Source organism: Pan troglodytes, chromosome 3, assembly GCF_028858775.2.
Source record: "Pan troglodytes isolate AG18354 chromosome 3, NHGRI_mPanTro3-v2.0_pri, whole genome shotgun sequence".
In the NCBI taxonomy this organism is placed as follows: domain Eukaryota; kingdom Metazoa; phylum Chordata; class Mammalia; order Primates; family Hominidae; genus Pan; species Pan troglodytes.
In genome coordinates, this window is record NC_072401.2 from 90,289,381 (window position 1) to 90,316,034 (window position 26,654).

The 26,654-nt window shown below is 37.8% G+C and overlaps 1 protein-coding gene across 16 annotated transcripts in view; it reads right to left on the reverse strand.

Annotated features, from left to right (window-relative positions):
* FAM13A (family with sequence similarity 13 member A) overlaps positions 1-26,654 on the reverse strand; it is a 379,627-nt gene that overhangs the window by 191,229 nt on the left and 161,744 nt on the right. For all 16 annotated transcript variants that reach the window (XM_063809674.1, XM_063809673.1, XM_063809676.1 and 13 more), the window contains one exon: positions 15,723-15,876. In XM_063809674.1, the coding sequence (XP_063665744.1) occupies positions 15,723-15,876 (154 nt within the window). The remainder of the gene's footprint in view (positions 1-15,722; positions 15,877-26,654) is intronic.

Below are 26,654 nucleotides of genomic sequence, written 5' to 3' on the forward strand. Positions count from 1 at the left end.
TCAGGATTAAGAAACTCACTCAAAACCGCTCAACTACATGGAAACGGAACAACCTGCTCCTGAGTGACTACTGGGTACATAACAAAATGAAGGCAGAAATAAAGATGTTCTTTGAAACCAACGAGAACAAAGACACAACATACCAGAATCTCTGGGACACATTCAAAGCAGTGTGTAGAGGGAAATTTATAGCACTAAATGCCCATAAGAGAAAGCAGGAAAGATCCAAAATTGACACTCTAACATCACAATTAAAAGAACTAGAAAAGCAAGAAAAAACACATTCAAAAGCTAGCAGAAGGCAAGAAATAACTAAAACCAGAGTAGAACTGAAGGAAATAGAGACACAAAAAACCCTTCAAAAAATTAACGAACCCAGGAGCTGGTTTTTTGAAAGGATCAACAAAATTGATAGACCGCTAGCAGACTAATAAAGAAAAAAAGAGAGAAGAATCAAATAGACGCAATAAAAAATGATAAAGGGGATATCACCACCAATCCCACAGAAATACAAACTACCATCAGAGAATACTACAAACACCTCTACGCAAATAAACTAGAAAATCTAGAAGAAATGGATAAATTCCTTGACACATACACCATCCCAAGACTAAACCAGGAAGAAGTTGAATCTCTGAATAGACCAATAACAGGCTCTGAAATTGTGGCAATAATCAATAGCTTACCAACCAAAAAGGGTCCAGGACCAGATGGATTCACAGCCGAATTCTAGCAGAGGTACAAGGAGGAACTGGTACCATTCCTTCTGAAACTATTCCAATCAATAGAAAAAGAGGGAATCCTCCCTAACTCATTTTATGAGGCCAGCATCATCCTGATACCAAAGCCTGGCAGAGACACAAAAACAAAAAAGAGAATTTTAGACCAATATCCTTGATGAACATCAATGCAAAAATCCTCAATAAAATACTGGCAAACCGAATCCAGCAGCACATCAAAAAGCTTATCCACCATGATCAAGTGGGCTTCATCCCTGGGATGCAAGGCTGGTTCAACAAATGCAAATCAATAAATGTAATCCAGCATATAAACAGAACCAAAGACAAAAACCACATGATTATCTCAAAAGACGGAGAAAAGGCCTTTGACAAAATTCAACAACCCTTCATGCTAAAAACTCTCAATAAATTAGGTATTGATGGGACATATCTCAAAATAATAAGAGCTATTTATGACAAACCCACAGCCAATATCATACTGAATGGGCAAAAACTGGAAGCATTCCCTTTGAAAACTGGCACAAGACAGGGATGCCCTCTCTCACCACTCCTATTCAACTCAGTGTTGGAAGTTCTGGCCAGGGCAATTAGGCAGGAGAAGGAAATAAAGGGTATTCAATTAGGAAAAGAGGAAGTCAAATTGTCCCTGTTTGCAGATGACATGATTGTATATCTAGAAAACCCCATTGTCTCAGCCCCAAATCTCCTTAAGCTGATAAGCAACTTCAGCAAAGTCTCAGGATACAAAATCAATGTACAAAAATCACAAGCATTCTTATACACCAGTAACAGACAAACAGAGATCCAAATCATGAGTGAACTCCCATTCACAATTGCTTCAAAGAGAATAAAATACCTAGGAATCCAACTTACAAGGGACGTGAAGGACCTCTTCAAAGAGAACTACAAACCACTGCTCAATGAAATAAAAGAGGATACAAACAAATGGAAGAACATTCCATGCTCATGGGTAGGAAGAATCAATATCGTGAAAATGGCCATACTGCCCAAGGTAATTTATAGATTCAATGCCATCCCCATCAAGCTACCAATGACTTTCTTCACAGAATTGGAAAAAACTACTTTAAAGTTCATATGGAACCAAAAAACAGCCCGCATCACCAAGTCAATCCTAAGCCAAAAGAACAAAGCTGGAGGCATCATGCTACCTGACTTCAAACTATACTACAAGGCTACAGTAACCAAAACAGCATGGTACTGGTACCAAAACAGAGAGATAGATCAATGGAACAGAACAGAGCCCTCAGAAATAACGCCGCATATCTACAACTATCTGATCTTTGACAAACCTGAGAAAAACAAGCAATGGGGAAAGGGTTCCCTATTTAATAAATGGTGCTGGGAAAACTGGCTAGCCATATGTAGAAAGCTGAAACTGGACCCCTTCTTTATACCTTATACAAAAATTAATTCAATATGGATTAAAGACTTAAACGTTAGACCTAAAACCATAAAAACCCTAGAAGAAAACCTAGGCATTACCATTCAGGACATAGGCATGGGCAAGGACTTCATGTCTAAAACACCAAAAGCAATAGCAACAAAAGCCAAAATTGACAAATGGGATCTAATTAAACTAAAGAGCTTCTGCACAGCAAAAGAAACTATCATCAGAGTGAACAGGCAACCTACAAAATGGGAGAAAATTTTCGCAACCTACTCATCTGACAAAGGGCTAATATCCAGAATCTACAATGAACTCAAACAAATTTACAAGAAAAAAACAAACAACCCCATCAACAAGTGGGCAAAGGATATGAACAGACACTTCTCAAAAGAAGACATTTATGCAGCCAAAAGACACATGAAAAAATGCTCATCATCACTGGCCATCAGAGAAATGCAAATCAAAACCACAATGAGATACCATCTCACACCAGTTAGAAGGGCAATCATTAAAAAGTCAGGAAACAACAGGTGCTGGAGAGGATGTGGAGAAATAGGAACACTTTTACACTGTTGGTGGGACTGTAAACTAGTTCAACCATTGTGGAAGTCAGTGTGGTGATTCCTTAGGGATCTAGAACTAGAAATACCATTTGACCCAGCCATCCCATTACTGGGTATATACTCAGTGGATATATACTCAATATATAAATCATGCTGCTATAAAGACACATGCACATGTATGTTTATTGCGGCTCTATTCACAATAGCAAAGACTTGGAATCAACCCAAATGTCCAACAATGATAGACTGGATTAAGAAAATGTGGCACATATACACCACAGAATACTATGCAGCCATAAAAAATGATGAGTTCACATCCTTTGTAGGGACATGGATGAAATTGGAAATCATCATTCTCAGTAAACTATCGCAAGGACAAAAAAACCAAACACCGCGTGTTCTCACTCATAGGTGGGAATTGAACAATGAGAACACATGGACACAGGAAGGGGAACATCACACTCTGGGGACTGTTGTGAGGTGGGGGGAGGGGGGAGGTATATCTCCTAATGTTAAATGACGAGTTAATGGGTGCAGCACACCAGCATGGCACATGCATAGATATGTAACTAACCTGCACATTGTGCACATGTACCCTAAAACTTAAAGTATAATAATAATAAAATAAAAAATAAATAAAAATTTAAAAAGAGAAATGCCAATGTATAAGTAAATATGAGATATTGTTCTCACCCTAGAAAAACTTACAATGCAACGTGAGAGGAAAAAAAACCCCAACTTATCCAAGGCAGAATGTTCTAACAGAAGGAGAAAGAAAGTGCCACAAGACAAGAAAGGAGATGAGGATTAACTGTACCTGGAGGATGGGGAGGGCTTTGTGGAGGGGGTAGTATTTGAGATGTCTCAGTTGGACCCGCACCAACTTAACCAGAAGCAGAACTTGCTGCGAGGATTGAGAGCAAGTAGTTTATGCGGGTGATTCTGCGGTGGAATGGGGGTGATAAGAGAGGGAGGAAGGGAGCCAACAAGAAATGTCACTCTTAAGCTCCCACAGTGGTTCTGAAGCTTAAATTTAGGGGAGAGCTCGGGCAACAGTGTAAAATACACACCCCAGAATAATTCCAATCGAGGAGTAAAGCAGCTGGAAATTTACACCCCCACAGTTTTCAGCCATGGGTAAGGCTTACCCCCCATCCCTAGAAGGATGTTCATTTCTAGGCACTTCCAGCCCACAGAAGTATAACTTCCATCCTGAGGAGATCAACTGAAGAAAATATCAGAAATTCAGTTTTATAGAAAACATAAGTGATCTTTAAAAACCTCAAATATTCGCTTGCCATTTACTGAGTGCCTCCTATTTGCCAAATATACACAGTATAATGATTTAAAGTAGTCAGCTTCTTTAACAAACAGTTCCAAAGTTTTGCCATCTCACTGGAAACAGTTTAAAGGATACATAGCATAATGGCGTCTTCATAAGCAAAAGCAATTTAGTCCGTCTTCTGTTAATTATTCCTTATAATAGGAAAGAATGTAATATCTGGCAATGTGTTACATCTAATGATTCATGAGAAGACATGACTTTCTAGTGTTTACCTATAATCGCTCTATAAAACAAAATGTCTGGGGAGAAGAAATTAACAGCAATCTAAATTGTAAATATATGAGTATGATCTAAAAATTGGAGCCATAAAGCATTCCAAACTATGAAGTAACTTTTAATATTACTTTTATTACTTAATGCTTTACACTTCTTGTTAGTCTAATTAGTTTCTACTACCAAAAGATGCCCATTTGAGTAATTCAAGCAAACAACCCTCTACCATGCTATTAAAAATTTAACTTTTATATAATTAGGGGGACAGGTGCATATTTCTTACATGCATATATTACACAGTAGTGAAGTCTGGGCTTTTAGTGTGTGTACACACACCTACACCCACCGACAGACACACACACACACATTTTCTTTATCCAATTCTCCCTTGATGGACATTAAGGTTAATTCTATCTTTGTTATCGTGAATAGTGCTATCCCAATCCATAAGACTGGGATGTTTTTCCATTTGCTTGTGTCATCTACAGTTTTTTTTCCACTGGTGTTTTTTAGTTCCCCTGATAGAGATCTTTCACCTTCTTGTTTAAATATATTCCTATGTATTTTTTTTTTTTGTATAGCTAGTAGTGTAAATGGGATTTCTTCTTGATTTGGTACTCAGCTAGGTCCTTAATGGTATATAGAAATGCTACTGATTTCTGTACATCAAATTTGTATCTCGAGCCTTTACCAAATCTAAGAGTTTTTTGGTGGAGCCTTTAGGGATTTCTAGATATAAGATTGTATAATCAATGAACAAGGATAATTTGACTTACTCTACTCCAATTTGGATGCCTTTTTTTTTTTTTAATCTTGCTTGATTGCTCTGGTGAGTCCATCCGGTTCTAGGTTTTTTTTTTCTCTTGGTAGAATTTTTTTTAATACTGATTCAATTTTTCTACTTATTGTTGGTCTGTTCAGGAGTGCTATCTATTTCTGGTTCAATCTCAGAAAGTTGTATGTTTCTAGGAATTTATCTATTTCCTCTAGGTTTTCTAGTTTGTGAGCCTATAGTTGTTCATAATAGTCTTTGATGATTTTTTTTATTTCTGTGGTGTAAGTTGTTATGTTTCCTTTTTCATTTCTGATTGTGTGTTTATCTGGATCTTCTCTCTTCTTTTCTTGGTTAGTCTAGTGAGTGGTCTATCAATTTTGTCTGTCTTTGTGAATAACCAACTTTTCATTTCATTGGTCCTTTGTATTTTTGGGGGATCTCTTATTTAGTTCTATTCTGATCTTTGTTATTTCTTTTCTTTTGCAAACTTGGGATTTGCTTTGTTCTTGTTTTTCTAGTTCCTTGAGGTGTGAAGTTAGGTTGTTAATTTTTTTAATGTAGGCATTTAATGCCACAAACTTCCCTCTTAACACTATTTTTGCTGTATCCTGTGTATGGTGTGTTTTCATTTTCATCTGATTCAAAAAATTTAAAATTTCTTTCTTAATTTCTTCATTGACCCAGTGATCATTCAGGAGCATGTTGTTTAATTTCCATGTGTCTGTATAGTTTCTGAAGTTCCTTTTGGTATTAATTTCTAGTTTTTATTCCACTGTGGTCTGAGAAAATACTTGATATCATTTTGATTTTTAAAAATTTATAAAGACTTGTTTTGTGGCCCAACCATGTGGTCTATCTCAGAGAATGTTCCATGTGCTGAAGAGAAGAATGTATATTCCATAGCTGTTGGGTAGAATGTTCTGCGAATGTCTGCTAAGTCTGTTTAATCTAAAGTCCAACTTAAATCTAATGTTTCTTTGTTAATTTTCTGTCTCAATGATCTGTCTATTGCTGTCCCTATTACTACTGTATTGCTGTCTATTTCTTTATGCCTAGAAATATTTGTTTTGTGACTCTGGGTGTTCCAGAGTAGGGTTCCCAGAGTATATCTTGCTGAATTGATCCCTTTATCATTACATAAAACCTTCTTTGTCTTTTATTACTGTTTTTGATTTAAAGTTTGTTTTATCTGATATAAGTATAGCTACTCCTGCTTGGTTTTGGTTTCTGTTTGCCTGGAATATCTTTTTCTATTATTTAACTTTCAGCCTATGTGTCTTTTTACATGTAAGGTGGGTTTCTTGTTGGCAGCATATAGTTGGATCATGCTTCTTTCTTTTTAATCCAGTCTGCCAATCTGTATCTTTTAAGTGGAACATTTAATCCATTTACATTCAAGGTTAATATTTATATGTGAGGCTTTGATCCTGTCATATTGTTAATTGTTTTCAAATTGTTTTATAAATTCTTTGTTTCTTTTTCTCTAATTTTGTCTTTGTGGTTTGATGAAATTATCATGTTGTCATTTGATTCTTCTCTCTTCCTCCTTTCTGTGATTGCTTTATAAGAACTCTGAGTTTCATATTTCCAGGTGTTTTCATGATGGTGAATATTAACTTTTCATTTCCATTTTTAAGACGCCTTTGGCCATTTCCTGTAGGGCCAGTCTAGTGGTGACAGATTGTCTGAGCATTTCCTTGTCTGATAAAAACTTTAGTTCTCCTTCATCTATGAAGTATATTCTGGAAGGATATAAAATTCTTGGCTGATAGTTTTTTTTTTTCTTTCAGCACTTTGAAAGTGCCATCCTATTCTCTTGTGGCCTGTAAGGTTCCTGCTGAAATGTCCGATGTTAGACTGAAGGGGTTTCTTATATTGATAACTAGACTTTTTTCTCTGGCTAATTTGAAAATTCTTTCTTTCACTTTTACTTTAGACATTCTGAATATAATATGCCATGGTGCAGTCTTTTTTGCAACGTATTTTCCTGGAGATTGCTGGGACTCCTATATCTGGATGTCTAACTTTCTTGCTAGATTTGGGGAGTTTTCATCAATTATTTCCTTAGATTTTCTAAACTTTTTTTTATCCCTCTTCCCCCTCAGGAATGCCAATAATTTGTAAGTTCAGTCACTTTTTGTAGTTCCATATGTCTTGAAGGCTTTGTTCATCTTTTTTTCCTTTTTTTTTCTTTTTGTCTGACTGGATTATTTCAAAAGACCTGTCTTCAAGTTCTGAGATTCTTTCTCCTACTTGGTCAAGTCTATTATTGGAGCTTTCAAATGTATTCTGTATTTGCTTCAGTGCATTTTTTTAATTCCAAAATTTCTGCTTTGTTTTTTGTTTTTGAGACAGGATCTCTCTCTGTCACTCAGGCTGGAACACAGTGGTGCAAACACAGCTCACTGCAGCCTCAATTTTCTGGTCTCAAGTGATCCTCCCACCTTGGCCTCTTGAATAGCTGGGACTACAGGTGTGTACCACCATGCCCAGCTAGCTTTTGAATTTTTTTGTAAAGACAGGGTCTTGCCATGTTGCCCAAGCTGGTCTTGAACTCCTATGCTCAAGTGATCCTCCTGCTTCAGCCTCCCAAAGTGCTGGGATTATACAGGTAAGCCACTGAGCTCATTTTTTTTTTTAAGATATCAATCTCTTGGTATGTTTCACATTCAATCCTGAATTGATTTTCTGATTTCTTTGTACTGGTTTTCAGAATTATCTTGCATCTCATTGAGCTTCTTTAAAACCAATATTTTGAATTCCTCATCTGGCATTTTGAGGAATTTTGTTTTGATGGGGATTTGTTACTGGACACTTGTTGTGTCCTCTGGTGGTGTCCTATTTCCATGCTTTTTCATGTTTTTTATGTCCTTCCTTTGGTAATTACACATCTGGTATAGTAAGCACTTGTTCCCATTTTTAAAAATTGCTTTTGTAGGGGAGAATTTTGTTCTGAAGATGTATTTTTTCTGGTTGAGTAGCATACTTTGGCTTTGATTTTGGGCACCTGAGGTAGTATAATCTTTGTATGACACTCAGCAATACACAGGGTCAGTGGTATCTGTGATTTCCTAGGTGGCTTAGAGTAGTTATTAGGTGAGGCTGTGGTGAAGCTTTGCTGGGGACTTGGACATCAACTAAGCCAGTATTTGGGCCCTGGTGGTGGCAGCAATGGATTAAGTGTCCCTGTTTTTAGGCCCCAGAGCAGCTTACTTTAGCTTGCTCCAGCATTAGTGGGTCCTGGAGGGCTGATTCTTGGGCCTCCTGGTGGCTTTCACAGAAGCTAGTTGTGAGAGTATTGGGCTACATGTGTGAGTGGGCTCTTAAGGTCCTAGGCAACTGAAGTGGTGTGGGTGATGGCATAGCAGTGGTGGAGCAACCCACTGGCCCCCAAGTGGTCTGTGTTAATGTTGCTGAAAGCAACAGTGAGTGGGGCAGCCTATTCTGCAGTCCCACAGCCGCTTATAGCAAGGTGATATGTATTGTCCTAAGCTTAGGAGAGCTTGCTCTTTCCTATCCTTCCCATGGCTAGGTGATGAGTGCAGCCATGTTGCCTCAAACTTGGCTTAACGGTGAGGCACAGCCTAGTGTTAAACTCTCAAAATGGTGCCTTGGGCCTGGGACCAGAAAGAGTGGGGTCCCTCTCAGGCAAGAAGCCTGGACAAGAAGCTGTGGGGAGTGCAGTCCACTCACATCTCAGTCTCAACAGCAGCTCACAGCAGGGTGGCAGGGACCCTCCCATGGGTGCATGGGAGTGCTTGGTTTCCCCTCTCTCTCCTTGGAGCAATGTGGTGGCAGCAACTGTGTCTGTAGATGATGGGTATCTAGGCTACTCTCAAAGTGGCATCCAGATGAGGCTGCTCTAGGCTTGGATGCCTGTGGGATTCTGTGTGGGTTCCCTTTCTGGAGCTCCATGTGTCAGGGTAAAGGCCCTAGTGGGTTGAGAGTTTTTCCTGTATCCAAAACTATAAAAGCCTGTTCCAGAGTGTGGAGCCCTAGGGGTTTCTCTTTCACTGTTTCCCCACGTCCAGGAGCCTCTCCTGGCTCTCAGTCAGTCCCTGGCCATGCAGGCTGCCTCAAACCCTCTCCTTACTTATCTCTGGTGTTTCCCATCTCTTCTCTGGTGAATCCTAGTGTCTTCTCCTAGACAATCTGTTCAAAATGTATCTACTTACTATTCTGGTCCCTCTCTGTGAAGGAGACATATACTACTGGGTCTATTCAGCCATCTTGATCTCAACTCTATGATCTGTCATGCTATTTAATCATTGCATTTTAAAAATACATCATTTAACTTTTTTTAACCTCCAAATTCAGAATCTACCTAAAAATTATAACTCACGATCAAAAGAAGGATTTGTTCTGAAGAAAGGAACAAATGAATTCTAAATAAGTGCCACCTCTGAGTTTCATAAATGCTCAAAATGATAACATATAGATTTTGGTGGGTACAAGCTAGTCATTCTCACTATGTAAGTTTACCTACACAAAAGGAGAGATAATGCAATCAGATTACAAAGAAGCAAACAACAAAAAGCCAAAAACATCTTTTATTTCCTGTTATAACTCTCCTGCTGCTCAGAAGGTTCTAATATTCTTGAGGGGCTACAGAAGAGGTTAGGAATAGTGAAGACATATAGGAGTCAGAAGAACAGAGTTCAACTACTTTCCTGACACTGACACTAAGTTGCTACAGTACATACTCATTAAATGAAAACACATATAAAAGCTCATGGCACTGATGGCCTCAGTTAAATCTCTAAGATTTTGGTTATTTCTCTACTTTGCCTCTAATCAGTACTTTCTTGATTTCAAAACCCAGCTCTGTCATTTACTGTTGTGTGATCTTAAGCAATTTATCATTACATTTCCTCATCTGTAAACCAGTATTAAGATCAATTACTTGTGAGGTTACTGTCAGTAGTAAATGAGATACATATATAGAAGAATTTGGCACAATGTCTAGCATAAAGCCCTATTCTCCCTTTTGCCCCTGTGTTCCTACACTGAGTTTGTTTGTTTCTTTTAGACTGTAAGGTCCCCCAAGGACAGGGACATGTCTTATTTATTTTCTGAAGCTCTCCAGCACTTAGTACAAAGCTTTGCCCAGAGTAGTTTTGCATTAAATAAGAAAAAAGTGAATAAACATTTGTTGAAGTTAATTGTGCTTAGGCTGTGGCCCTAAATGAAAATGGAGACACATGCAATGTTTTTGAGCATGAAAAAGATATGGGAAATGGTTTAGGAAGTTTCTGTGATATATCAGTTTATATGGTAAGTGACTTTGATTCTACATAAACAATATTAAATTTTTTGACCGGAAAGTCAAATACACAAAAAAATGAGCTTTGTGGTCAAACTTGCCATAACATTTATTAATGTGGGCACTTCCTTCGAACTAATCGCTATGGAAGGCCATTCTAATATTTTGCTTTGCTCAGAGCATTTGTTAGTAACTGTTTTGAGAGTTTGCTTAAAAGTCATATAAGAAAATCAACATAATTATTTTATAGCCAGATTTAAATTTTAAACCCAAAAGTTAACATATAATCAGCACTCCTCAACTTAGTGATATGCCATAGGTTAAAATGACTATTGATTACTTCCCACAATCAAATAAAGCATTAAAGTACAAAGATTTCCCAGTCCAATGATATACAGAAAAATATGGTATATGAATGACATATATATGCTCTGAAGACAACTTTAAAATTCCAAAAGATATAATGAGCAACAGCAACACTGTCTAATAAAGAAAGTCTTATAACATGTTTATCTGGAATAGGTTCATATTCATCTAGATATTTCTAGATAGATACTTAGCAATATGCTCATCACATTATTTTATAGGATGCATATATATGAGGTTTGCATGAACCCTATTACATATATATTCATAACTCTTATACACAAACTGGACAACAAGACAAACCAGGCTCATAGACTACTGTCCCCCTCAATATCTGCCACCCTTCTGGGTAAATTCAGGGTCAATAAGGAGAAACCATCAATATCTTTATCTCCCATCTCTTTGCCTTCTCCTTTCCCATAATTTTCTCTTCTCCTTCACTTTAGTCCCTCATGCTCATAAACACAATCTAAGCCTTATTTTCACTCCAGATAGCTCAACCTCCAAAATCAGTAATGCAAACCTCCTATTTCCTGTTTTCAGCCCCTATTCTTCTAGCTTGCTTGCTCATCTACTTCTGCCTCAAACATTCTTTAGCCTAACTACAGTCTCTAGTACCTCCTTTTGTATTGCTGTTGTATATCCTAGCTTACCTTCAGATCTTCTCATCACCTTCATTACCATCATCCATGCCCAATTTACCATTGTTTTTACCTGGACTACTGTAATAAACTCCTAATAGATTGCCCTACTTCTGCCTATCCCTTTCAAGAGCCTAGTAATCTTTTTAATACAGAAGTCACAACGTAGCACTCTTCTGCTTAATACTGACTAATAGCTTCACTTAGAGTAAAAGTCAAAGTCCTCAAAATGATCTATGAATAGACACAATCTGCTGATCCCTTGTTTCCTTTGTGGCCTCATTTCGTTTCAATTCCATCTTGCTCATGGTAATCCAACTGTACTGGCCTCTCAACTGCTCATCAGACCAGGTATATTCATATCTCAAGACCTTTGTACTGCTCTTCTCCTTGCCTGGAATACTCTTCTCTCAAGTGTCTTCATGGCTTGCTCCCTTGCTTCCTTCAAGTCTCTACTCAAACGTTTTCTTGTCAATGAAGCATTTTAACTGTCCTATTTAAATAAGCAAGGGCCAATCCTCTACTTCTGCCTTTCCCTGCTTTATTTTACTTCACAGAATATATCACCATCTGACATACTACATATTTTCTTTTCTTTTTTATTGGCTGTTGTTTATTGTATTTCCATGAGAATATAAGAATCATAAGAGCAGAGATTTTCATCTATTGTTCAGTATGCCTAGAACAATGCTTTGCTCCTAGTAGGCACCGAATAATTATTAACACTTGGATTTAATGAATTCAACGTATAGTCCATGGTCCATTATTTTATCCATACTTTTCTCACTAAATTTTGTGTATGTAAATATCTGGATGATTAAGTTATTTCTTGAATGGGGCTTCACTAGTGTCTGGATTTAGAACACCTTCTGAAGAGAAAATCTAGAATTATCCTGCAGCTGGAGAAATTAGACTGTGGCTGTTAGATGCCTACTGGAAAGATGTGCTTCTCCTAACCCAGTTATTCAGAAATACAGCTGTAACCTTTCATTTTGACAAAATAAAAATGTTCCTATGTAAATTCCCTTCTTGAAACCTATAAAAACAAAACTAATGAAAGAGAGAAAAGAAACCTCCAACTTAAGTGAAGTAAGAGATGGCCATAACTGTGGACCACTGACTGTGAAGACTATTTGCCAAATTCAACAAAATGTAGGCTAAAATGCCAAGGGCCAACATATATATTCTCATATTTCTCCAAATGTCACAGGGCTAAGAGGTCTATCCAAAATTTCCTTCACTGGAGTAACTAGATCTGGTCAACATGGCCAAACCATTGCAGAATCTGGAAAAACTCTGTAGGGACCTAGGTTCACTCCCAAAGAATGGCAGGGAAAGCAAAGTTGAAGGGGAAGTCATACTGACAAAACTTTTCCCCTTATTGTTACCTTGGCCTTCAGACAGAGGAAGTCTGTCTTGAAGTGAGGCTGATGAATGTGCTGTAGATGCCATGATCAATTTTGCAGCTACTGACCAGAGTCAGCTGAACAGAAACAGACATTAGGCTTTGATAGCCTATGACAGAAAAAGGCTCCATCTTCCAATACTCTGGTCAAAGTTCTTTATCTAGGTCCAAATACAACCGAACATATTTCTCTGGGCCCAAATCTCCGTTTCACATGCAAGAATATATAAGAAACTTCATTCAACACTTTATGACTCTGTTCTCCAAACTGGGATATACAGAGGTATGTCAGTGTTTATGTTTAGTCCTTTTCCCCCCTTAAAAGCCTCATATCTAAGTCATTTACATGAGACTTGCCTTATTCCCAACTCATATATTTTATGTCCCTGTTACTCTTGGGTCTTTATCATTTACTTTGCGCCCATTTCCTATCTTTATATTCATCCTTCCAAAAACTGAACTCATATGAAAAAATGAACAGAAAGATAACTTTTCTTTAATTACCTTCTCATTTTTCTTCTTTTTCAGTATATTAATGGTTTCATTCTGAGATTCTCAATTTCTTTTAAACCCATCTACCTTTTAGTTTCTATCTAATGTTTCTATGATCTTTACAATTTTCAAAAAAGTCTGTTTTCTAAGCATTGTCAATGTTTACATATCTAAATGTGGCTAATATATTCTCCTTTTATTACTATGAACTCTAAAATGGCATTGGCACATCCTTTTGAAATGATTTCCATAACTTCCATTTCATCCTTACTCGTTAGGATTAAGTCCAGAGAATCACACCCCTTGTCACATTCTCTACTTTCTCAAAGAAGAGACTATCAGCGAGATCAGTTAAAAAAAATGCATTAAAATTCTGCTTTGGCAGAATGACACTTCCAGAGAATATAAATGTAGTTTCTAATCATGACATTTATCTGCCTCTAAGCCGATCTGAAACTTACATTAAAAGAGCACCATTTTATATTCTTCTTCATCTACCTAAGACATCTGTATTTGGCTCCCACAGAATTATGTCTTATATTATATTCTCATACTATGTTCTCCACCAGCCTTAAACCTAGTCACTCAAGGATTTCCAAGCATGGCACTCTTCCACAGATCTCAACAGGTGTTATTTTACTTGCACAGCAAATAACATCTGTGTTAGTCTGTTTGTGTTGCTATAAAGAAATACTTAAGGCTGGGTAATTTATTTTAAAAAGAGGTTTAATTGACTCACAGTTCAGCAGGCCATACAGAACATCTGCCTCTAGTGAGGCCTCAGGAAGCTCACAATCACGGCAGAAGACGAAGGGGAGCAGGCACATCACATGGCGAGAGTGGGAGCAAGAGTGAGAGGGGGAAGTGCCACACACTTTTAAACAAGCAGGTCTCCTGTGAACTCACAGCAAGAACTCACTCATCACCAAGGGGATGGCACTAAGTCATTCACGAAGGATCCGCCCTCATGATCCAAACACCTCCCCCCAGGCCCCAGCTCCAACACCAGGGACTACGTTTCAATGTGAGATTTGGAGGGGACAAACATCCAAACCATATCAACTTCCCATTGGCATATTCCAGCAATTAGCTTTATCTCAGCAAGTTTGCCCTGCCTAAGATTATATTTATCTATTTCCATTATACTTCAGGTTCACCTTATTATTTTATCTGCCCTAGTAAAAAGGTATGAGTGTTAAAAATTGTTTATAAGAGATTTTTAAAATCTTTTATTTGTAATTATCATTATAGGTCCTTTAATAGTTGTACATATTTATGGGGTATGTGATTGAGAGATGCTGCTGAAACAAAGTTAATTACCTTTTAACATTTTAAAAAGAGATCCTTTTCAAAGTACCATAGGCACTAGAGGAACAAACTTGAGGGCGATTTTTTTCTATTTAAAAAATCATTTAACTTTTCTGAGGCAAAACTGAAGTAATGTTGTTTTCTTACTTTTTCTTGTGAATCACTGACATTTTTTTCAGCTACCGTGTTATTTCTAACTCAGATTTACAACTGATAGTCTCCACTTATCTCATTTTATCATTTTAACTGAGCAAACTAGAAAATCTAGTTTTAGATCCTTTCGTAGGATGCTACTTGATACTCAAACCATTTTAACCTTTCTTCAAAGTCATGGCCTCAACTGGGAGAAGAGATGAAAACATTCCTTTAAGTGCCCAAACCAAGTGCCTCTGATTTTATCATTCATTGCTATATGAATCAGCAAAGAGTATGTTATGGTCTGTAAACCTGATAAGCTTCAAGAAACCTCCTGAGGAAATCTCATACCAGCTCCATCATGATTTACCTCAATATAAATGAGGACGAAATAAGATAACTTCCTTATTTTCCCACATCTAGGGGATTTGTTTGGATGTTTACCCTCTGATTCTCAATTCTAGGTCTTTGGAGACCTACAGGCATTTACCTAATATATACAGGGTATATTATAAAATTATCAATGTATAAAAAGATTTAGATAGTATTGTCAAGGACTCTTTTATAGGTTTTTAAAATATTCTCCTTTACTGATGATTGTTACCAAAAACTAATATATGGGACTTAGAATCTGAGGTTGGGCTTCAAATTGTGCCAGACACAAAAGAGACAAAAAGACACAGTAATATTGTCTTCAGGAATTTGCAATCTAGTTAGTAACCTAGCACTCCCGATCACAGCCATATGCACTTACTCCTGCTGTAACATCAGGCTTCTGTAGTAAGGGTGGTGCGGCCAGTTGACCAGAGCACTGGGCTCATGCAAGTGTTTTTGAGATGACTTTATAGCAACAAGAAAACATAAAATGGCTATTATTCTTGAATTTTAGAAGGCTATATTTCAATTTAATAAGCATTTGGAATAATAGATTTCATAAGAAGCATTCACTATACACAGGAATAATAATCTGAGGGTTATATCCATATGGAATTTTTATGAGAAAGAATTAAATAAAATCTTCTGTCCAAAATTATAGCAATATTGAAAATTAAAAACCAAGTTGCTTACTTTTACTATGATAAGCCTAGCCAGGTTTTCACATCTCAGATGATCATTTTCTGTATACTCTACTTCAAACAGGGTATTGTAATTTTCTAGAATTTTAGCCATTATCTTGTTGCACAGGTCCTGTTCCTTCATGCCTTCAAGCCCAGGTGGCACACTAGAAACAAGAAAGGGAAAGAGAAGAATTACTTAGTAAACACAACAATGCCTGCTAGCTGACTCAGACTTGTATTTTGAAATCTCCTGAATAATTAGCCTTATAGGGATGCATGGGATTTTCAACAAGCTCTTTGGTAACATGCATGACATTGTTGGGGCAATTGGAGAGTTCCCAAGTTCTGAATCAATAGCTTGGGCTGAATAAGAAAAATATAGGCTGTTCAGGAAGAAGATAGAGATGAACACTGAGGCCAGTAGTACTTTGAATATATTAAAAATTATTACACATAATAGTTATATAAAAGTAAAAAAAGAATGAGCGTTTTCATAACAGAAATAGCCACACAAATAATAGCAACACAATCTTTATTTAAGGCTTTCTTAGATAATGCACAAAAAGTACAAACCTTAAAGGTAGAAATGAATACTTCTGGGGAAAAATAATGATAATTGTTGAGCTAAGTGATGAGCGCATGGAAGGTCTATTACACTATTCTCTCTTCTTTTGAATGTACTTAAAATTATTCACAATAAAAATAGTTGAAAATATATCTGAATACAGAATATCCCATAAACAAGGTAAAAAGATAATTTACTGGTAAACTTCTTCAGTAACATGTATAACTGACAAAGATTAGTAGTTACACTATGTAAAGAACTCCTACTAATCAATAGGTAAGTCCAAAAGAAAAAGAGACAAAAGACATGAGTTGGAAATGTTACAGAATAGTTAATAACCTTATGAAAAGATACTTAGCTTCACTGAATAACCAGAGAAATACATTTAAAAAGCACCACTTAGGTCTCGTTTACTACTTATCTGTATTAATTTTCTGAGGCTGTTGTAACAAATTACCATAAACTAAGTGGCTTAAAACAACAGAAAGTATTGTCTTCCAGTTCTGGAGGCCAAAAGAACAAAATCAGTATCACTGGGGCAAAATCAAGGTGTCAGCTGGGCTATACTCCCTGTGAAAGCTCTAGGGGAGAAGCTGTTCCTTGCCTCCCCTAGCTTCTGGTGGCTGCCAGCATTGCTTGACTATAGGTGCATCACATCAATCTTTAACCAGGGCCAGCATCTGCAAATCTCTCTCTGCTCCACCATCACACGGCCTTCTCTACATGTGCTTAATCTCCCTCTACCCCATTCTTATAAGGATACACGTGATTGCATTTCATGTCCACTCCCCTATCCCTCAAAAATTCAGGATAATCCTTATATCTCAAGATCCCTACCTTAATCACATCTGCAAAGATTCTGTTTTCCAAATAAGGTAACATTTACGCATTCCAGGGATTATGACCTGATATCTTTAGGAGATACTATTTAACCTACTAGACTATCTTGGGATACACACCCTAAGGTCTCCTACACTTGGGTGTAGATAGAACCTGTGACTTGCTTCTGATCAATATGATTTGGCAAAGGTGATAGGATGTCACTCCCATGATTATGTTACAATGGATGAAACTCAGAAAACTGAAGTGAGAGATTCTCCCATCTGCCTTAAAGATATAAGCAGTCAAGTTGTGAGATGGCTGTAAGAGGATCACATGGCAGGGAACTATGGGACTTCAGTGGGGCTACAGCCATAAGAACACAGTAAGATGCTAGGGTCCTTAGTCATGCAGCTGCAAAGAAATGAACTCTGCCAACAACTTGAATGAGCTTGGAAGCAAATCATTCCCCAAACTCGAGCCTTTAGATAAAAACGCAACCCAGTTAATACTGTGAATTTGGCACAATAAGATCAAGAGCAGATGATTCAGTTAAGTTGTGCCCAGATTCCTGACCCCTAGAAATTGTGAGATAGCAAATGTTTGTTGTTTTAAGCCATTAAATGTGTGGTAATTTGTTACACTACCATACAGAGTTTGGTACCTGGGAAGGGGATGCTGCTGTAACAAATATCTAAAATGTGGAAGTGGCTTGGGAACTGGGTAGTGGAAGGAGACTGGGCAGCATCATAGAGAAGGCCTAAAATGCCTTGAACCAGTTCTTAACTGACCCCTGGACCTTAAGGACACCACTGAGGAGGGCTCAGAGGGAAATGAGGAATATGTTACTGGAAATTGGAGCAATGGAGACCCTTGTGATGGCGGCAGAAAACTTAGGGAAACTGTATCCTATAGTTACTTGAGAAGATCAACCTGTAAGCAATATCCTTAGCTATACGGTTAACATTATTTGCAAGCAATGGTTTGAAAGTGCCACCTAGTTTCTTCTTACCACTTACAGTAAAATGCAAGAGGAGAAAGAAAGACATTGGGAGAACTTATACAAAAATGAAAGGGGACATGATTTTAAAAATTTTCAGACTCTCCAAATAGAAAAGACACTAAAATTAAGAAATTCACTGTCAAGAAAGCAAGCTCTATAGAAAAAGTTGAGGGTGTGACTATATAGACTTTTGCTAAAACCTCAGAAAGTTCAAAAGCTGGTTTTATGCAGTCAGGCAAAGGTCCCTTTCAAGTGATGAAGGGTGTGCCTCACAGATCCTGTCGATCAAATCAGAGGGCCTCTAGGAACTGAAAAGCATCATCCCTCAGCCATTTTAGCATGAGATGGAAAAGGGATTATTTTTAAAAGATCTGTGGATATGCCTTTCTTATAATGAAGTGAATCTCTATAAAATCCACAGAAGACTCACAGAGTTTTATTTCAGCAAAAACACTGCCAACGTGGAATCAAAGGGACAGAGAGGATACAAAATGAAAGGATGATGTTGGCACCCCCAAATTCTATTGGCAGGAAGCAGGTTGATAAAACTACTCAGCTGCAAACATGAGTAGTTTCATTAAAAATAAATCATGACTTAGAGGGCAGAACCAAGAATCTAGAGGGCTATTACATAAAAATCATAGGAGACCATTGTTTTGGACTAAGCACAACAAACCAGATTAAAAATCGAAATGGAGTCACCCATGCTAAAATTCCACATCACCAAATCAAAACTAAGTTGTTATCTGACTTTCTAAAATCAGGAAAGAGAGAAAATATCCAACTTCCCAAACAGGAGCTTCAATTGGAATGAATAGCGAAGTTTCCTGTTTTAATCCTTAACCTGAAATAACCTAATGTTAACCAAACAGTTATTCTTCTATTGTTGTGTCTCCCAGCTCCCACCATACAAGGAAAGTAACTTTAAAATGACCGATCCACTTTTTGTTCTTTGCTTCTGCTTTCTTAAGGCCTTTTTCTGTCTATAAAACCAACCTTGTTCGACTCATTGGGACACTTATTCTACTTAATGGAATGAAGTATTGCATGATTCTAGAACTGCAAATAAAGCCAATTCAGATCTTTAAACTAAATTTGTTGTAATTTTGTCTTCTGACAGATATGGTGACCAGTGAAGGGACCTGAATGAAGAAGGTTACTGATGTCTCTGAGACTCCTTGAGGAACACAGAAAAGATGCTGCTAACCTCCCCTTTAAGTGGTGGGGGTGGGGGTGGGTCCCCTGTCTTCCTCCTGGAGCCCTGAGAATCCTGTGTAAGTTCCTCTCAGGTCTGGGCTCTGCTCTCTTTTGTAATTGAGTACTCTGATCTCTTTGGCTTTTGGGGTACCAACAGGTAGTTTGTGCTATGGCAGGGCACATAACCTTTGGTTTGCAGTGACTGAAGAGTCATTGGCAAAAAAAGATGCACTTTTTAAGGTAACTGCCGTCAGTTGCTCTAAGTGGTTATTACTGCAGGGGGGCTCTTTATTTCTTCTTTTCTTGTGTGCTGAGATTTCAGTGCCAAAGCCATCTTGGCTCTAAGACCCAAGATCCAACATAAAAATGAGATCCCTAATTTCTAAAGATGTCAGTACTCTGCCTTCTGGTACACCTGACTTTCTCATGAATAAAAATTATGGCCACAGAAGCTGCAAAGAATTACAAAAGTGGCAAAATCTTACTAAAGATAATTCAGAATTACAATGGTCATTATATGAAATATCCTAGATGAAAAAAACTGTTTTCTAGAGGTGCACTTGAATCCCAAGCCTCTTGAATTAGGCAGAGAGAATGGGATTGTTATTCTAATTGACATTTAGAAATGTCAAAGAGGCTGGGTATGGTGGCTCATGCCTATAATCTCAGCACTTTGGGAGGCTGAGGTGGGTGGATCACCTGAGGTTAGGAGTTCGAGACCAGATTGGGCAACATGGTGAAACCCTGTCTCTACTAAAAACACAAACATTAGCCGGGTGTGGTGGTGCAGGCCTGTCATCCCAGCTACTTGGGAGGCTGAGGGACGAGGATCACTTGAACCCAGGAGGCGGAGGTTGCAGTGAGCCGAGATCACGCCATTGCACTCCAGCCAGGGTAACAGAGCAAGACTCCATCTCAAAAAATAAATAAATAAATAGAAATGTAAAAAAAAAAATAGGGTTGTAAAATTGCTTTTAAAGAAATGTATTGTGAAGGCTAATAAAAAGCTAACAATGCAAGATATCACCCATACCAAAGACGGTAAAGCCCACCTGACTCCTACTGCTCCCTTCTTTCCTACCTTGCCTGAATATTCATAGGCTACTAACTCTCCGAATTGCCTATTTTCTTTGAAAAAAATAGTCTCCTTACAAGGTAAAAAATTGAGCTTTGATATCAACAATACACTGATGCAAAACTAGTATTTGGTTTCCTGTTTTAAAACAAGGTTTTCTTTAGTATTTATCTGCTCTTAGTAAAAAATGGTGAGAACTTCTAGGTAACTGGCCTAGGAAACAAATAATCTGAGTCTTGTCAAAATAATCCCTGTGCCTCATATTTTCCTTCTTAGGTTATTGATTACTTAGGAAAACTTAATCTCATCTCTACTAAAAGAGTTAAGGTTTTCTACAATGCTATAACTGCTTTTGAAAATCTTACAATTATGACTTTGGTTAAATGAATGACTATTATTCACAGTGATGTGTGATCCTATTATTGATAAGCGTTTTGAACTTTTATTTTTGACAAACTTCCCAAAATTGAATTCAAAATTAAGTCATTTTGATCACAAACTAACTTTTGAACATTCCAGAAGGGCTCCTTAAAGTCTCAAAGAGAAATATTAAATCAATTAGGCTTATGTGAGATGTTAAATTATATGTGGAAACACTGTCAAGTAAGAAATGATGTTTAATCTTTGAGTTCCAATTGTATGGATATGTTATTGATATGTGCTCCAAAAACTATGTGAGATTTCTATAAATCTGTTATGCTATCAGCCATAACTTTATGTTAAAATGTTGTACACCACAGAAATAACCAAACTTGCTTGTCAATTATATTATTATTATAAAGGATTCTCATCATGGTTCTAACATGGCCATTTTAAATCCTGTCCACAGTTAATTGCTTTATTCTGATGCCTTTCTAAAAGCTTTCTGTAAACAACTGTAATCTTAAAGCATGTGTCTTCAAGACGGTTCACAGAAAAGATGGGAGGAACTCCGGCAAGTTCAGGTTTCTGCTAACCTTGAGATAACACTGGACAGCGTGAGAATTTCTAGAACTCTAACGAAGAAACTGATGAGTTTGTGAAACTACTAACTAAGCTCAAATAGAGCAAGAATTAATTACATGAGACTAAATGAACTGATGAAGAAGAATTATGAATTTTTAAAGCTTTTAAAAAATTTGAAACATTGCTGGTTCTTTTAATGCTTTGTTTTTCAGACTGAAGGACACATTTTCTCTCTCTCTCTTTTAAACTATCCATAGTTTACAGCAATTTGGTAAAGGATACTTCTGTAAACAAAAATGGAAACATTTGTTTCTCCTCCCTACCTGACACCTCTGAAATTCAAAAACTATACTATGTTTTATTTTCACAGCACTATGATTATTTGCATAAGTTCAATAAGAATTTGCTCTTGCTGGGCATGGTGGCTCACATGTGCAATCTCAACTACTTTGAAGACTGTGTGGGAGGTGGACTTGAGGCCAGGAGTTTGAGATCATCCTGGGTGACATAGTGAGACCCTCATTTTAAAAATTAGCTGGGCATGATGGCATGTGCCTATGGTTCCAGCTACCCAGGAGGCTTTAGTGGGAGGACCTCTTGAGCTTAGAAGTTTGAAGGTGCAGCAAGCTATGATCATACCACTACACTGCAGCCTGGGTGACAGAGCAAGACCCTAGTTCCTCTTTTAAAAAAAAGAATTTGCCCTCTTTATAACATCATGTAACCGGAAACATTGGTTCTATTACCAAGGGTTTGACTGGAATATCCTATTTGAAAATGTGGATAGACTGCCTAGCTTCAAGGGTTCCCTGCCTTATAGCCAGTGAGTAAAAAGTTGCCACTTCCTGGCAGGCCCAGGAACCTCAAGATATTAGATGCCGCAGGCAAAGTCCGATGTCTGCATTGGTTTGACTTCCTAGAGTTAAGATGCTTTTAAAAGTCCAATCTGGCAGGGCATGGTGGCTCATGCCTGTAATCCCAGCACTTTGGGAGGCCGAGGCAGGTAGATCACCTGAGGTCAGGAGTTCAATACCCACCTGGCCAACATGGTGAAACCCTGTCTCTACTAAAAACACAAAAAATTAGCTGGGCATGGTGGTGGGTGCCTATAGTCCCAGCTACTCGAGAGGCTGAGGCAGAACAATTGCTTGAACCCAGAAGGCAGAGGTTGCAGTGAGCCAAGATCATGCCACTGCACTCCAGCCTCGGCAACAAGAGCGAAACTCTGTCTCAAAAAAAAAAAAAAAAGTTCAATCTGAGATCCCTTGTCAAAATTCTACTAAAGCAAATGTAAAAGGAACCTCTGTGGGTTATTCTTGCTGCACTTATGTAAATACCTCAGGGCAATTTTTATGAGACTAAACTTATTTTGCAAACAAATTAGTCTTACCCTGATTATCTTTGGTAGAAATGGGAGTGACTGTAGAGAGAAACATTATGTTTCAAAAGAAAACTACATTATACCTGTAATTAGATTGTAGCTCTGTTCATTGTTTTTGAGTTTTTATTATCAACTGTAGACTGAACTGGATCCTAAATTCTTCCAGTTTCCTCCAAAATCTGGCTACAACTAAGAACAAAAACTGCTAAACTGGACAACTCAACATAAATTTCAAAGGACAAGTCTCATGCCTGATGTGTGAACTACATGCAGAGTTGAATATAATGCCTGCTAGCACAACCAAAGACATTCAACTGCAAATCAGGACGAGAAGTTGCCAACTTCATGCTGTGGAGTTTTTCCCAAGATGCATGGAATGAGACTCCCTATCGTAGTAAGACTCTTGCCCCTCTTAATTTTTCCATATGTAGGCCTTCTTCTTTCTCTTGGAAGGGTAAGGCTGTAGTTAGAATTCCCCAATCAGTAGTTTTTGGGGGTCACTTGACAAGGTTGGATCTCTCATATCAAACCCAAATATTTATACAATCTAAGAGATCCTACAGTGCACCTAGCGGGAAGCTTTAGCAACATCCCTAATGCGACTGTTTGTTCAAATTGTACTAGTGGTCTGTGAGAAATGGGGAAGTTCTTCTTCAAACATTATAAAAAGTCACATTTTCTTACTATAAGATTGCAACCACTATTAGTATATATATATATACACACACATATATATATATACACTATGTGGTTGTATATATATATATAAGTATATATATATTAGTATATATATATACTACGTATTCTATGTGTGTGTGTATATATATATACACACATAGAATACATATATACTATGTATTCTATGTGTGTATATACACAGACTATATATATATAGTATATATTATATGCATAGTATATTTATACACACATAGTATCTGTGTGTGTGTGTGTGTATATATATATATATGTAATCCAAATCAGCTGTTCTAGCTTGCTCTGGCATGCCTGGATAGAACTAGACAAGCCCCAGCCCATAGTACATGCCATACCTTATTTGGAGATGCTTCCTTAACTATCCCTGGGCAACTTCCTTTTCTTTCTTTGTTCTATTCCCCTTACCTAATTAACAATGTTTTAAGCTAATAGCCAATCAGGTAAAGTGTAAAATGCGAGGTCCTATTCCAGCCAATGGAAACTGGACACAGCAGTAGGGCAGATGCATCAGGTTATAAATAACTCAGTCTCCTCTGTCCGGTGTGCTCTTGTGGCTGGATAGCTATTAAGTAGCACCCTTTCTGCAGAAAGTAAAGCTGGCCTTGCTGAGAGATCATTTGCTCCCGCGTTCTTTTTTTTTTTTTTTTTTGGTGACACCAAAAACTTCATTCCCAACATGGTCTCTTTTATAGAATTAGCACCCTCTGCTTTAATTTAACACATTCCTGGGATGCCAGATGATAGAATTACTATCTACTTATTTGAAAATGTAGTAACAAAAAAGAAAATAAGGAAAATTAAAAAAAAATTACTACCTACTAACCAAACCTGGAGGAATCTGTGCAGTTGCTGACACTTCTTGCTGCATATAGATAAATATGCTGGGTATTGGAGAGACTCAGTTACAAAACATTAACAAACGGGCTACTTGGTTAAAACAGGTAAATTCCTTGTCTGGCTCAGCTTTTTTTTAATTTATTTGATTTTAGTTGGTTTGGTTTATAAGGACTCTGGCTAAGGAGCCAGAGTTATTATCAGTTATTATCCTCCTGAAAGTAATAGTACCAGTCTCCCTAGTACACTGTGTCCCGTTACAAACTTCCAAGTGCTTGCATAAAGCCATCCTTCAAATGTCAAATGCAGTCTTTTCAGCTGGAATGACAAAAACTCAAAGAAATGCAAGATCATATATACACCATAACCTACGAAGGACATGTTGAAACTGCAACCCAGCACAACTGAAAGCAGCACTATTGACCTAGGTCAATAGGTCAGGCTTTGGCCTGACCAAAAGAGGAAAATTATTAAATAAAAATTATAGGAGGCCATTGTTTTGGACTAAGCACCTGCACGAGGCCCAAGATGACCAGCCTAAACTTCAAAAATGAAGTCCCAACTGGGAGCAGTGGCTCATGCCTGTAATCCCAGCACTTTGAGAGGCTGAGGTGGGCAGATCACTTGAGGCCAAGAGTTCAAGACCAGGCTGGCCAACATGGTAAAACCCTGTCTCTACCAAAAAATATAAAAACTTAGTCGGGCGTGGTAGTGTGCACCTGTAGTCCCAGCTACTTGGGAGGCTAAAGCATGAGAATGTGTTGAACCTGGCAGGCAGACTGCAGTGAGCTGTGATCGCGCCACTGCATTCTAACTTGGGTGACAGAGAGAAACTGTCTCAAAACAACAACAAAAAACACACAGAAATGAAGTCGCCCATGCTAAAGTTCCACATAACTAAAACCAAGTTGTTACCGGACTGCCAGAAAAATCAGGAGAGAGAGATAGCCTAATTTCCCAAACAGGCCAGTTTCAGTTGGCATAATAATAAATTTCTGTCTGTTCTGATCTTTAACCTATATTTTTGGCTACCTGTTCCTGCCATACAAGGAAAGTAACTTTGAAACTACCAATCCACTTTTTCTTTGTTTCTGCTTTCTTTAGTCCTTTTTTTTTTTTGCCTATGAAGCCAACTTCCTCTGCTTGATTTCCTAGGACGCTTATTCTATAATAGAATGAAGTACTGCCTGATAATAGAATCCCAAATGCAGCTAACTGAGATCTTTACAGTAAATTTGTTACAATTTTGTGTTTTGATGAGTAAAGTTGAAAGTCATAGATAGATATTCTCAGGCCTTGAGAGGCTGGTCCTCAGAGGCTGAAATTACAAAGACGGGTTATCTATTAAGTACTGACATACATTATACATACAGGTATACACTATATTAATGGTGTTAAAATTTAATGGGGGCAAGGAATGATTAGGGAAAAAAGTCTAAAAAGGCTCTTTAGAAGAACAATAATGCAAAAAAGATTGAGAAACACTGCTCTGGTCCCTCCAGTACATTACTATGAATGTTAAACACTGGCTCCTAATATAAGATCAACCTGGAGGTAACTAAACAATGCAGAAAAGAGCAGAGCTCTTGGAACAAGGGGCTAGCTGGAAGGGTCAAGGGATGTATTCAGGATCCTGTGTTAGAAAATGGGGGCTCAGGTTCTGGCTCCACAACTCATATAGTGTAGGTTTTGGAAAGCTGTTTAACTTTAAACACTAGTTTCTTCTATTGTAAAATAGAACTGTTGATAATATTAATGTTGTAGAGATCTTATGAAGATCAAATTCTTAAAAAGTTACGTGAAGGAAGCTTTGCAAAACTATGGGGTCAGAAAACAGTTAGAAGTTACCAGTGGCTGGGGTAAGAGGAGGAGTCAACTAAAAGGGGCATGAAGGAATTGTATGGAATGATGGAAATGGCCTGTATCTTTTTTTTTTTTTTTTTTTTTTTTTGAGACAGAGTCTCACTCTATCACCCAGGCTGGAGTGCAGTGGCATGATCTCAGCTCACTGCAACCTCCGCCTCCCGGGTTCAAGCAATTCTCCAGCCTCGGCTTCCTGAGTAGCTGGGATTACAGGTACATGCCACCATGCCTGGCTAAATTTTGTATTTTTAGTAGAGGCGGGGTTTCACCATGTTGGCCAGGCTGGTCTCGAACTCCCGACCTCAGATGATCCAACCACCTCGGCCTCCCAAAGTGCTGGGATTACAGGTGTGAGTCACCATGCCAGCCTGGGCTATATGGCTGTATCTTAATTGTGGTAGTGGTTATGACTGTCTGAGAGCAATATACTAAAAAAGATACATTTTATAGCATGTAGATTGTACTTCAGGAAAACTAACTCTCTAAAATAATGCTTTGCAAACTGGTATTAAACTAGATCTTTCTAGTCCTGATCTCTCTTGAGAA